At 51.3% G+C, this 13,910-nt stretch overlaps 1 protein-coding gene across 3 annotated transcripts; it reads right to left on the reverse strand.

Annotated features, from left to right (window-relative positions):
- Positions 1-240: 240 nt before the first annotated feature.
- LOC125957168 (uncharacterized) lies at positions 241-11,717 on the reverse strand. 3 transcript variants are annotated; one of them, XM_049689681.1, is made up of 6 exons: positions 11,466-11,717; positions 5,222-6,212; positions 2,728-2,848; positions 2,396-2,657; positions 2,166-2,289; positions 241-2,031 (listed from the first exon to the last, which is right to left on the reverse strand). In XM_049689681.1, the coding sequence occupies exons 1-6, from the start codon at positions 11,480-11,482 to the stop codon at positions 1,693-1,695; spliced, it is 1,854 nt and encodes a 617-aa protein (XP_049545638.1). In that variant the 5' UTR covers positions 11,483-11,717; the 3' UTR covers positions 241-1,692. The 3 variants fall into 3 exon arrangements, with proteins under 3 accessions (XP_049545638.1, XP_049545628.1, XP_049545620.1); XM_049689671.1 differs by lacking the exon at positions 11,466-11,717 and adding an exon at positions 10,152-10,249 and having other exon boundaries at positions 5,240-6,212; XM_049689663.1 differs by lacking the exon at positions 11,466-11,717 and adding an exon at positions 10,152-10,249.
- Between the last annotated feature and the right edge of the window lie 2,193 nt (positions 11,718-13,910).

Genomic DNA, 13,910 nt, shown 5'->3' on the forward strand with positions numbered 1-13,910 from the left:
CACTACCCCGGCGGTGGTGGTGGTGGTGGTGGTTGCTAGCGAAAATTACGAATTTCAATCTGCGACCAAGATTGGCGCGACCAACGCGCCCGCACAATGCACCGAGACGGATTGATAGTGTGCGTGTAAGTGTGTTTTTGTGAGTGAGAAAGAGAGTGAAGAAGAAGAAAGCGGACACAGGGCAAGTCACATTTTTTAACTGCACTGTTGCTGGCAAGCAATGCAATCTATGATCTCGTTCCTTTATTTTTAACACACTTTTTTTTCAGCAAATGGCTAATGGAAAAGCGGGGAGGGGGAGGGAGCCGGAGAAAAGGGACGGTTAGAGGTAGGAAGGGAACATCGGACCTCCTTCCTCCACACGTCCGAAAAACCCTCTTCCCCTCCTCCTCCCCAGCCCGATTGGCCAAGCTAATACTTCCGTTAACGCTTATTATAATATTATTTGTTTTATTTCGTTTTGTTTTGGTTGTTTTGTTTTTGTGTTTTTGGTTTGGGTTTTGTTTTAATGGAGCGGTTACGACGACGGTTACACGAAAAAAAAAACGTTGGTACTGCTGATGCGGAGGCCAGCCAGCCAGCCAGCCAGCCAACAAGCCAGTCGCGGATCGAGACAGGAAACACAGAGGGGTTGAAATGAAGGGGAGGGAGTACTGTGAGGCCTGGTTACAAAGCTTTTCAGCTGCTATTACTCTGCTTCCGTGCTTTAGGGCTGGAATATGCTGCCTGCCGCTCGCATTCGTTGCGCAATGATATGTATCTTATGTTGTACAAGCAAGCCTCCCTCTCTCTCTCTCTTTTTCTCTCTCTCTCTCTCTCTCTCTCTCTCTCTCTCGCTCGCTCTCTCTCTCTCTAGCTTTCTCCTTGCCGTCTCGTCCTGTCACTCTGTCTTCTGTCCTGTGGTTTTGAGCGCAAAAGAGATAGTGAATTACCTACCCATCCCCCTCCCCCTCCCCCACTCCGGGGGATGAACCTGCCTTGATCGATCTACAGATACATCACTGATGACGTGCGGAGATCGGATTGACGGCACCTGACAGCAACTCCTCGGCTCCGGTTCCGGCTCGCCAGGGCTCGGCCTTTGGTTCTACTTTAAGGGTTATATATATATATATGGGAGTTACAAGTACTCTGCTTTGCGCCCCTCCTACCCCAACCCCCTCCCCCGGCGCCACATTTCTACCTAACGCAGCAGAATAACGACGAATAACGTAACGGGATCGTGTGTAACGAGTGAGAACGAGTGGAAGCGGCGAAGACAGAGAGGGCGGGCCAGAGCGGGTATCCATTCGTAGTCACAACCCCCTCCCCCATCCCCCTCCCTTCTTCCCCCTTCCACCCCTCATTGTAGGCCTTCGAAGGCAGCAGTTCGCCTGCTCTGCTGTTTGTTTGTCGTAATTTTCGTAAGCTCGTGTGTGTGTGTGTGTGTGTGTGTGTGTGTGTGTGTGTGTGTGTGATAGTGTGTGTGTGTGTGTGTAGGGAGGGACTTGTACAGTTGCTGCACGCAGTAGCACCTGGAGTAGTTGGCCTGCTGACGACTGCTGTTTTCACCTGCAGCCAGTAGCAAGCACAGCAAAGGGTGAAGGGTGTGTGGCGGTATGCCGCACCCCCCTCCCACTCCTCCTTCCTCCCTCTCCCTCTCACCAACCGGGCACACTCTGCTGAACCGTGGCGTCGCGGCATCGGCAAACATTACCTGCAGATCGCGGTATCGTCGGCGGAGCAGATGCTGTTCGGGGCGGCCAGGAACAGTTTGCCGCTCGAGCAGGCGCACAGCTGGTAGATCTTGGTGCCGGCGGCGGCTGCGGCGGCGGCAGCGCCGGCTGAGCTGATCCCGCTCCCGCCCATACCCCCGTACTCCCCTGCACCACCCCGTCCACCATACCCGGTGGAACCGGCGAGAAGCGACGACGATGAAGAGGAGGAGGATGAGGAGGAGGAGGTCGTGTAACCCGCCAAACCGAGACCACCGGCCGTCCCCTGCACCGTCTTCAGGTTGGGCATGTAGATGGCGCTGCCATCGAGGCGAATCTGTCGCGTTGCGTTGCGAAGAGGGGATGAAAGAAAGAAGAAAAAAAAAACACAAAAAGAAACAAATTATGATGCTAAAGAGTGTGCCCGGCCACTGCTAAGGGTGTGTGTGTGTGCGTGGAAGGGTCACTTACGCTTCCGGCGACCGAGTGGAGCTTGAGGTCGTTGAGGCAGGTCGTCTCGATGCCACCGGCCCGCGACTGGATGAAGATCTCCTGCGTGGCGCGCGCTTCCAGTGAACGCGTCGGCGACTCCAACCTTGAAGCACGAGGTACGAAAAGAAGTAGCAGAAGAAGAAGAACAAGAAGGTGAAGTGTGTGTGTGTGTGTGTGCCGTTCGATCGTCACAGTAGGTAGCGACTTACTTCAGATCCTTGCCGGCGTCGGCGCGCACGAGCGGCGTCTGGATGGAGTCCCGGAAGATGACGCCCCCTTCGCCCTCGACCCGCAGCGAACCGGCCCCGACGATCACCTCGTCCCGGTCGACCGCGAACAGGTTCGTACCGTGGGTGTCCGTGATGCGGAAGTGGTTCGCCAGCACCTCCAGCCGGTCGTGCCCGAGGAAGAGCTGATTTTCGAGCGTCCCGAGCGCGCTGCGTGTGTTCACGCTTAGGTTGCGGGATGATTCTGGACAAGGAGAAGTAGATGAAATAGAGGAGTGGTACACTCGGAAAACATAACCCCCGGCGCAACTCACCGATGGAGATCGGTTGACCGTGTTTCGAGCGAATCGATGAGGCACGCAACGTGTTCAACACTAGCGCTTGTCCTGTCAGTTGAATCCCGCCCGGCACTATCTTCAGCTGGCCCATCCCGTTCTGCGGTTTGATGGAAGAAAGCAGCACCGTTAGCAGGGCACATAGCACACCCCGGGGCACCTTTACCCTGGGCAAACTCGGGAAACATGCATAGTCTAGTCTGTTTCCTAATAACAAGTCTCACTAAGGATATTAAATATACTACTATGTCCAAAAAGTAAGGTGACACGGTGTCCAAATGGCCCGCGTAAATGGATATCTTTAATTTTGTATTTTTTGTAGGTTGTCAGCACTGTTATTGACAACCATGGCAAGTTTCACGTTAAAATATTCATTAGTGTTTGAGATACGTATTTATTTGTGAACTGCTAAAACTGCATTCTTCGTTTTTCTCCATGTCGCAAATTTTTAAGCCAGGAATTTGCATTAAAAATATTTTTTCTATTGCGGATACACCAATGCGAATTGTACAGAGTGCCTTTAGTGACGATGCTACGTCGAAAACAGATATTTACAGTTGGTGGAAAGAGGAAGAACGCTCTAGACGACCACCAACGACAATCGATGCAGTTCACGCCCAAATAATCAAAGATTTGGCGTTGGAAAACCGTCGATTAACAACAAGAGACTTTGCTGATGATATTGGCATAGCAAACATATCCGCTAATTACATTTGGAAGGATGTTTTTCATCTCAAGTGAGTCAGCGCTCGATCACGAGAATGCACCATCTCAAACTTCGTTGGTTTTCTGTGACTTTTTTGCCAAGATTTTCACTAATATCGTTCCAATAAAACCGTATGCGGCTGATTTGGTTACATTTGGCTTCTGGCTATTAGACAAGCCCGAAATTTCGTTCCGGAGACACTGTTTTGACACGATAGAGCAGATTCAAGCCGCTGCGAAAAAGGTACCGATGGCTATTCCTAAAGTCATTTTTTCACGAGTTTCTAAAACTGGAAAATTCGTCGGCATAAGTGCATTGTATCTAAGAGAGATTACATTGACGGGGAAAAATTTGATTTGGAAGAAAAATTAGGGAACTTTCGAAATACATCCAATGTCACCTTATTTTTTGGACACAGTAGTACGTAAATCTAGATGTTTTTTTTAGAGCAATGATCCAAAAAGCCAAACTGTTCTCTATTAACAACGGCTGCTCTCTTCTCTGAAAGCTGATGTTTAGTTAATTGTTTTGTATTTTTATCCGCTTGCTTTCTCGAGTAACGTTGTTTCATTACTCCTAATAGCTTAAAATTGGCACCAAAACAAAAAACATACCAAACAAACGAAAAAAAAAAATGTGGATCTAGATAAAGCTTGGAACAAGTTAATATTTGGCCGCACAAAATAGGTCATATCTCAGCCAAAAAATGACGTATTTAGAATTATTGATGCAAATTATTCATTAGCTTTTTATGTGACTTATAAAAAACTATATGCAAGTGCAAGCCTATATATATTGGGACAGTTCAGTTTTCGAGTTGTTTGGCTCTCTCAATCCACTTTATCCATTCCATTTTCCATTTTCCAATCCATTTTTATATTAAAAACAATCAATTTTCAAGATGCTTCCGAACAAGGAATACAGCCACCAGGAGACAGCGAGAGGATATCCGTATGAAGATGCCGTTCCAGGGAAGTGAACCTCCCGGGGGCGGAAGGTACCGGGATGAAGGGAAGTTGGGGGCCGACGCCGAACCCCACAAAAATCGAAAAACAACTTAATCAGCCCAAATAAACATCGGGACGGCCCCGGCCAGCACAAATATCACCTGGCAAGTCAAGGAGTCAAGGAGTCACGGGCCCGTCATGAAAAGGAAACTTTGACAGCTCAGCTCAGAACCGGGGATCAGAGCTCTCCAGCTCTCCAAAGAGAACAACAAGACAAGAAGAAATAGAACTCCGAACACAATTGGACGCTCTTGATCTGACCTCGGCCGTGTCTGTGGTGAGTGGTTCGGTGAGGATGAAGCGTGAATCACCGCACCCACACACACACACACACACACACATACAAACAACAGCGGTGAAAAGCAGAAGAGAAAGCTGCCAGTTAGCGGTCGGATGGGGGGTTAAATAAGTAAACATCGTGTCCCGGATCTTCGGCACGTCCCTGTTTTGAGAGGCGAACGTCTCGGGCGTGCCGATCCCCCGAATCGGACGACCTGACACAGGGCTGACAGCAGCAGGTGGGGGGGTTGCGGGCGCAAAGGGCCTTTGACCAAAGTTTCAATTGACCATAACATCACACACACGCGCGCGCACACACACATCGTCATCATCGAGGTGTGACAGGAGCTTCTCTCTCTCTCTCTCTCTCTCTCTCTCTCTCTCTCTCTCTCTCTGTGTGGGTTCGTTTGACCTTTCGCGCGTGACCTACTACTTCTGCGGCGCTTTGTTTGTTTCGTGACGATCTGGTTCTACTACTCACCGAGGAGAACTCCATCACCTTCATGATCCAGAGCGTCAGCGCCATGTTGATGATGATCATGATCGTGAGGAGCAGAATCAGGGCGTACAGGCACTTCTTGCGCCAACCGTAGAGGGCAAGCTGTACCCGGGTCGAGCCACCGGTACCGCTCGGTACAGTGCACCCGCTCTCCTGCACCTGCTGCTGCTGCTGCTGATGCGTTCTGTTGCGCCCCGCCTTGTGCACTCCATTGGCACCACCGCTGCTACCGGGTTCGCTGGCCATTGGTGACGCTGAAGTTGGAGCCGCCACCGGCTCGTCCTCGGTAGGCGCAGTGATCGGATCGGGTGTCGACGGTGGTGAAGGACTGGCTGCTGCTGCTGCTGGTGACTGCTGACCGCGGCTGCTGGTTTGGCTGGCAGGCCGCGTGGAGAAGGATACACGCGATGCGGCGTGCGGTGCACTGGTGGAGGGGGGTGGACCGCCACCGCCGAACGGGGTATACGATGGTTTCAGTATACCACCAAGAGCTGGGGTGCTACCAGCTGCAGCCGCTGCTCCGGTGCCATTCGGACGATATCGAGACGACGATCCTGGCGCTATTGGTTCACTGTTGTTGTTGCTGTTGCTGCTGGTTGTTGGGGGTGGGGGTGGTTTGTAAGGGGAGCTGTAACCGGTACTCCTCACGCCGCCACTCCTGTTCGTCGTCGCCGGGGCGGCTGTAGGACGGACATCATCGTCGGCGTCGTGGTCGTCGTCGGCGGCGACTTCGTTGAGTGCCGCCTTCGCCCCGTACCCGGTGTTGTTGCCGATGAGCCGGGCTGGCTGTGCTGGATAGAGGATCGGAATGATGCGTACGACCGGTGCCGGAGCGACGGCGGCGGCTGGTGGCGGCTGCTGCTGCTGTTCAGCGGCCGGTTGGACCTCCTTTTCACCTCCAGCCAGCGAGGTCGAGGCCAGCGATGGAGTGGTCCTCGGTGTTCCGCCGAAGAAAATCGATCGAGGGTCCTCCCTAGGGATGGGGGTTGAAGGGGTTGGGGGTGAGGAGTAAGAGAAATAAGAAAATGGTCCAAGTTAGCGTCGAGGTCGAGATGAAGCAAATATCAATCAAAGCACACGACACGATCCGTGCGGTTCGCGCACCATTATGAGCGCCCGTTATAGATGGGCAAACCCCTCACTCCCCTCCCCTTTCGCCGTTGGTTGCGGGGGTTGAAAGTGCTCCCTGTTCAGGGCCGCAGGGAGGGTGGAAAATTAAATGAATAAAAAATAATAAGAGAAAAAAAACAAACGCACAATAATACCCACGTGGGATGGTGGTCCGGGAAGTGGGAAGGGTGCGTACCGGAAATCTAAGCGTCACCGTCGTGGTCACGTTCCCGATATTAATGTCTTGGAGCTGTTGTTGCTGCTGTTGCTGCTGCTGCTACGCAAAGAGCACTTATTTTCATCTAATCACGCTTTCACTACATCCCTTCCCTCCCACCGCGCTAAAACAGGTGAAGGGGAGGGGGTGAAAAGCGGCGAAAGATCTCAAGGAGTAGCACACCACTCCCCTCCCCACCCCCACCTTCCCCTGCACATTGATTGTTTGCTTTTTCCAACTGGGTGCGCCCGGTTTTCTCCGACGTTCGACGACAATTTGCCACCCCCTCCCTTCCTCTGCCTCGCTTGCTCCTCTCATCCTGCCGCTGGTTGCACTTGGTAGCCACTGCCATTTATCCGATTGGTGTGTGTGTGTATGTGTCGAGCTCGAGGCGTACAATACACCAACGGGACCACTGACCATGGGCCAGTGAGCAACGAGCAGCGGAGCAACGAATGCTGAAGCACGAAATCTGGGGTTTTGTGGAGGGGGAGGGGGCGGGCAACCCGATGATCCCGAGGCCGAGAGTCTGACCAGCTGGTAGACTCGTACTACTGTTGTGTACGGTTCGCATCGCATCAAATGCGGTCTGAAAACCCTAAACTCGGAGTTGTTTAAGGGGGAGGGGAGGCTAAAGTATTTAATATTTTTTATTCACATTTATTTATTGCATTTTTTTTGTTCATAAATGCTTATCCCTTCACGAGTATTGGGTGAAATTGGTAGATCAATCGAAGTCAAACTAACAAAGATATCGATTTGTGACAAAATCACGCTCACTAAATTGGAACGGTTTTCCCAAAAACTGAACCGTTTCCGAAGTCGGTGCCCATCGTAGCATAACAAACTACAGGACGGCTCGATTTGAAATGTTGGACACCTTTGTTTGTTGAAAACTCAACCTTGATTGGTTGAAAACTTGTTTTATACATTTTTTACCCCCTTAATTATGAAGAATTAATCTTTTGAAGCAAAATCACAAACACCATCACTTTGTCAACTTCATAAACCTATCAAAAATCAAAAAATTAAAACCTCAACCACAACTCGACGGGGCTAGCTGGATAAGCTTATGGTCTAACAAAAAAAGAAACTCCCTAGAGTTGTATACATTCTGTCAAGAAAGTACCGGGAGTAGTCGATTTACATCTGACTGGGCTGTCGGACCAAGTTAAGCTTTTTTTCCTAGGTTGGTACAACTGTCCTTAACTATTGTGCAAAATTTGAGCAAAATCCATCAACTCGATTGTTTACAGCATTTTTTTAAGTAAGTCGATGTCAGTAGTGAGCGGCGATTTGTTATCATGGGTGACGACATTGAACAAAGAATTTTCTTAAAGTTTTGTTTTGCAAATGAAGTTCGTGTGCCGATGCATTGACAATGTTGCAAAAGACCTTTGGCAATAATACTCCAACGAAAACTCGTGCATATGAGTGGTACAATGCCTTCGAAAATGTTTGGGCAGATGCCTTATTTTGATTGTTCATTAACTTCCTCAACCGATGAAAACATCGATAAAGTGAAAGATATGGTGTTCGAAAAACATCATTATAGATTCAGAGAGTTGTTTCATGAACTTAACATATCGGTTCGTAACATTTTGATTCTTTTTTTGGACATGAAACGTGTTGCAGCAGAACTCGATCCAAAAGAAGTCTTTTTACATTTTTTTTTCTATTTTTCGCTCTAAAACTAAAAAAATATCATCGAACAACCACCGTATTAACCAGAATTAGTTCCCTGTGACTTTTTACTTTCCCCAAAACTTAACTTGCCCCTTCACGGTATCTGTTTTGAGTCGATTTAAGCCATAAAGCAAAAATCGCTTCTTACTACTGACATCGACTTACTTAAAAAAATGCTGTAAACAAACGGGTTGGCGGATTCCGCTCAAATTTTGGACAATAGTTAAGGGCAATTGTATCAACCTAGGAAAAAAAGCTTAACTTGATCCGACAGCCCAGTCAGATTTAAATCGACTATTCCCGGTACTTTCTTGACAGAATGTATTCCCGATGATCCAGCAACAAAAGCTACATGCCATGAACGCAGTTTATAGTAATCTTATCCTTAAAATACGACCGATCTTCTTCTTGAAAAATTGTAGCTAAATATAAAATTTGGTTAACAAATAAAGTGGAATGTTTTCTTCAAAACCTCTTCTTTTTCTTAGCTCCTTTTTTTTGGCCCGAAATTCCAAGATACCCATCTGCAACCAGCAAACAAATATATAAGCATGAGTGTAATAATACTACAAGTACTTAAAAAAAACTCGCGAAAGAACGGACGCTTCACGCAGATCCCGTGAACGATGAACGTTGTGGGACTTGTAAAAGTGTTGTTCAATTCAATGTTTTCCAAACATTGCGTCAACGAGGGGTGTCTTCACGTTGCCGCTCACATCACGGCAGGAAATTTGAAGTTCGAGAGTTTCGAGACGTACACCGAAGTGCGTGGCAACAACGCGGTCAAAACCTGGCCACCAACTGTGTTCTCAGCCAGCCAGCCAGCCAGCCAGCCAGCTAGCCAGCAGGGTGAAATCACAGCCGCTCTCTCTCTCTCTCTCCCTCTCTTTATTAGTTTTGCCTGACCAATCAATTGGCCCTCCCTGTTTAGTGCACACCAGTGCGCGAGTGAAGATGACTCAAACCTCACGCGACGTGCCAGAGCGGTGCGTACACAACGCGTACGGGCGGGGAAATGGGGAATCAGTAGAGGGGGGGCCTCATTCGAAACCGACTTAGTGGGTCTGGGTTTTATAAATATAAACATCGCGCACACACACACAAACACACCCTGACAGGGTCATTATATGCGGGAGAAATCTGGTTAAGTGGAGTGTCGCGGGGTGGTATACTCCGTTTTATGCGTCTGCCACTTCTTCTCACTCTCGGGGTGTGCGGCAATTGCAATTGGCGCTGGCCTGATGGTCACACTCCCCATTCCCCTACAAGTGCATCTCGAGACGCCCCAACGCCGCCACGTCAACAGTAAGGGATGGGGAGAGGGGTGCAAGGGGAGGGGTGCTGCTGGCTCGATTTCATTTGCGGCCAGCCCAAAAGGCGAGTTAATGCGAACGGTGGTTTTTGGTTTTTGGGAGCTTGTTAATGGTACTAAATCAGTGGCTAAGCAACCGGACCAGTGCCGTGTATGGGTGTGTGTGTGCATGTGAGAGGGTGCCAGCCCTGGGTGGGATGAGGGATGCGAGCGACGAGCGGAGCGGAGCGGAGAGATCCGCAAACCGCAATCCGACTATACAGCTCCTCCGAAAACCAACTACCCTTCCACAAAACACGGGGGGTTGAAAACTGAAACCTTCCTCCCAGGAGGGGGGAGGCGAAAACGGTGGGGAGGGAATCGAATGGTGAGGTGAGCCACGGAAACCACCGAGAGTCGTAAACTGCTCGTTTTACACAGGGACGAATTATAAATTCAAAAACACCCCAACACCCTTCACCCCCTACCCCATCCCCCACACCTCTAAAACCGACAAAAGGGACACAGACGCACTCACGCACGCACAAACGCACACACGCACGCACACACAGTGTAGTGGGTTGGTTCGATCAGTTAGGAGATATTACAGCGTATCTCTAGCCGCGTATCTAGCCGGGATTGTATGGGCGGTTGTCGCCATTTTGCGCAATCTGATTGTCCAGTCACACACACGCGCACACACACACACGCGCACACACACACACAACACAGTGAGCACGGTGCTCGGTTCCAAATTGGGATACATTCTAACTCAACGCCGCGCGCGGCGCGGCGCGTTCTGGGATTGGATTTCCCCTCAACCCGGCACTCACCTCACCAAAGAGCATCACCTCCTCCTCGTCCCTTTCCCTCTCACTCCCTTTCTTCGCTCTCCCTCACTTCTCGCCCTACGCGGGCACATCACCAGGTGATAATGAGTTTACGCACCCCGACTCGGTCACTTTTTGGTTTAGGGGATGAACCGCGAGGGGTGGAGGGTTTTGCAGCTGGGGTGGCCCTTCGATTGCTCACTGCTCCTGCTGCTGCTGCTGCTGCTCCTGCTGCTGCTGCTGGTGTTCTGGCAGGGCAGCCGTAGGTAGTCAGGTTGCTGCTCTGTTCATACACCCGTGAAGGGGATGCCACCCCTTCCTACAAGGGGTTGTGAAGCGGCTGGTGAATAGGTTTGTTGGTTGTTACCGTGTGTCTCGCGATGTGTGTGTGTGTGTAGATTCCGCTGATCAAATTCCGCTCGCAACAGGACAACATCCGGAACAGGAGCAATGGACATTCTTCTGCTGCGGGAGTAGCGCCCATGAGCCCCTTTAGTGCAGCGCTATAGCTCTACCTTTACATCAGCAGGTCCACAGCAGGGGATGTTTGGGTTACGTATGTGTGTGTGTGTGTGTGTCACGTTCCAGGTCCTGCTGGTCGTGGCGATGGTGATGCTGCTGGTGATCCAGAACGGGGTCAGGGGTCCGGGGAAACCGGCTACACGGTCCCACGCTAGAGACCTTATAGGGACCCTGTTAGACGCGTAGCTGACAGTTGCCCCGTGATCGGAGCGAAGCTCTTGCCTGGTACAGAAGCCACTGTACTTGCCATTAAGTTTGTTTGTTTTTCTTTTTTTTTGGGGAACACTACAGCACCCCCTCCCTCGTTCCACAATCCTCCCAACAACAGGAGTTACTCGCTCGCAACGGGGCAACGCGAGGCCAAAGCCCGTATGCCCGACGCTTAACACGTCACTTGACCATCCAATGCAATCGTATCGAGATTTCTAACCACACACACATAACCTGTTCCTCATCCCGCGTGCACTATAAATAGCACCCCCTCCACCACACTTCCTCTCTCTTTCTCTCCCTTTTTTTCCTTCTTTCTCTCTCTCTCTCTCTCTCTCTCTCTCTCTGTGTATCACTCACCTAGCGTAGCGCGACATGCTGGTGGATGAAGCTGGTCACAGCCACGGCTGTTGACTGGGACCACCTAGCACCCCGCTCTCTCAAACCTCGGACACCGGGCACTTGCACTTGGGCAGAGTGTATCGTGGGATGACCTCGACTCGTGCTGCGGCTGCGATGCGGCGGTTGACTGTTGGGACCAGAAGTCCCAGATTGTAGGCCCCAGATTGATTGCCTGATTGAGATGCCGGTTTGATGATGGTCTCGCGACCAACTCACCCGTCCCTCCCTCCCTTCCTTCCTCCCTCCCTTCTTTCCACCGGACGGAAATGAGAAACGCGGACAACGGCGTAAGTAACAGTAACGGTGGGCCCCGGAATGTGCGCGATGCGATACCGCTGGCGGATCGAAACCGTGTGCCGGGCCGGGCCACGCGGATCGAGTCACCAACCCGCCAAGATGCGAGCTTCCCCCATGGCCGTCGCCAGATCGTCAGGCCAGCGGAAAGGAGCTACATTCGCCGGACGGTAAATCTCAGCAGTACAGCTAAGGAGCTGGGTGGTCATCGGCTGCGCGCGCGCGCGCTCTCTCTCGCTCGCGTGCTCGTACGCGCTTCTGTTCACACCTGTCAGCCAGTCAAGCCGTACCACCGACGGCCACCATTTGACGTGTGTGTGTGTTTGTGTTGCGAACCGATCCTCGACTTTGGTTCTCGATCGTTATGCTCTTCATGGGAAGAGGAGTTGAGTTTCAAATAAAAAAAAAAACACAGAGAGAGAGAGAGCGCGAGAGAGAGCATGCCGTCACCGCAAAGTGTCAACCTGAGCGCGGTCGCGACTCGACGCTGATCGGCGACGCGTCGCGCGATGGTTTATTAATAATTTGACCGTTTTTTTCTTTCTTTCATTCTTTCTTTCGTTGTTCTTGTGTCGAAGCACTCCAAAAACTCCCAAACGGGCGGGTCGCTGACGGACGCAATTTGCTTCAGTCATCGTCAGGTCGTCAGGGGCCGAAGGGTAAGGGGGGTGTGCAATCAACCCCCTGTCGCATGCATTGTAGGAGCTGAGAAAGAAAAATGGCACCCACACCAGAGCGCAATGTGCGCTCAAATGGTATGATTACTGATGCACTTCCACAACCGCCTTCCGGGCGAATTCATATGCACGCCGATGACGCATCGCTCTCTTCGCCCCCGCCCCCATGCCGCCCCCTCTCATCATCGCCCCCCCGGGGGCCCAGATCGCAACCACTTCTCGCAATCACTTCTCGGAGTCTACTTCAGCAGCAAAGTGCCAAAGATGTTAATGAAGTCGTCGTGTGTTTGTGTTTGTGTTACGGTCGAAAAACCGAAGGAAGTGATGGTCCAGATGGTGGTGATGGTGGTTGAGGAGGCGGCGGTACAATCGTAACAAAAACCCCCCCTCCGGCTCGTGCGCGGTGGCGGTGCAAAACAAACAAACGCGGAAGTGAACCGCTCGCGGTTGCATACACACACACACACACACACACACACACACACACACACACACACATATACGGGCGCGCGTAACGAACGGCGTAACGGCTCGTAAACGCGTCAACAAGCGTTCGACATTCAAAAATAAATTCCAAATCTTAAGTGAGTCCCTTCTTCTCTGTTTCTTCCCCTGTACCGCACGCTTTGCCATGGTTCCCATCCCCCTCCCCCACCGTCTTGCCTCTGCCTTTTGCTCCCACGGGTGTATGGTTTGCTCCCGATCTGCCGTTCTATATTTAGGCCACACACACACACTCACACACACACATGCCTCGCGTGTGTCTCCTGCGCTGGTCTATGCTCACACACTCACACACACATACACGCGCTCGCGCGCGCCCATTCGGTTCACTTTTGCGGTCGAGTTGCGTTGCGAGTCCGAAGTGTAACGTGGCATTCAGCGCAACGGTTATTGAAGGTGAGGTGAGGTGATGATTTCACCCATAAATTATGTATCAACCCCCTCCCCCCACCCCTCGCGCCCCTCGAACCAAGTGCAATGCAATGCTTCTTGGCACCTTTGCGCCTCGCGCTCCACTCTCTCTCTCTCTCGTTCTCTCTCTCAACTACTTCTCACCCCGTCTTTCGGGCAGACAAGGCATCGCATCCGCTTGCTTGGCAACCGCTTGCCAAAGTAGTGCCCACCAACCATGCGCCTCCATCCGTTGGCGCCTCCATCCATTGGCGCCTCCATCTGCACACCAACAACCACCACACGGCGCGGTGTGTTTCGCGAAACTTTTTCCGCTTTTTTCTCCGCGCCAACACCAGCGAGCGTATTCCGGGGGCGGCGGCTTTTGATTTCCGCGGCTGCGGCTTTGAAAAAAAAAAACGGGCGAGAGGGCCTAAAATTCGATTGTACACCCCCCCCGCACCCCCTCGCACCCTCGGCATCGCCGTCGCCGTTTAGCTTCTTACGGATGTTTGAAGTTTGAAGTAAAAGTGGCCAA

Source organism: Anopheles darlingi, chromosome X, assembly GCF_943734745.1.
Source record: "Anopheles darlingi chromosome X, idAnoDarlMG_H_01, whole genome shotgun sequence".
Taxonomy (NCBI): domain Eukaryota; kingdom Metazoa; phylum Arthropoda; class Insecta; order Diptera; family Culicidae; genus Anopheles; species Anopheles darlingi.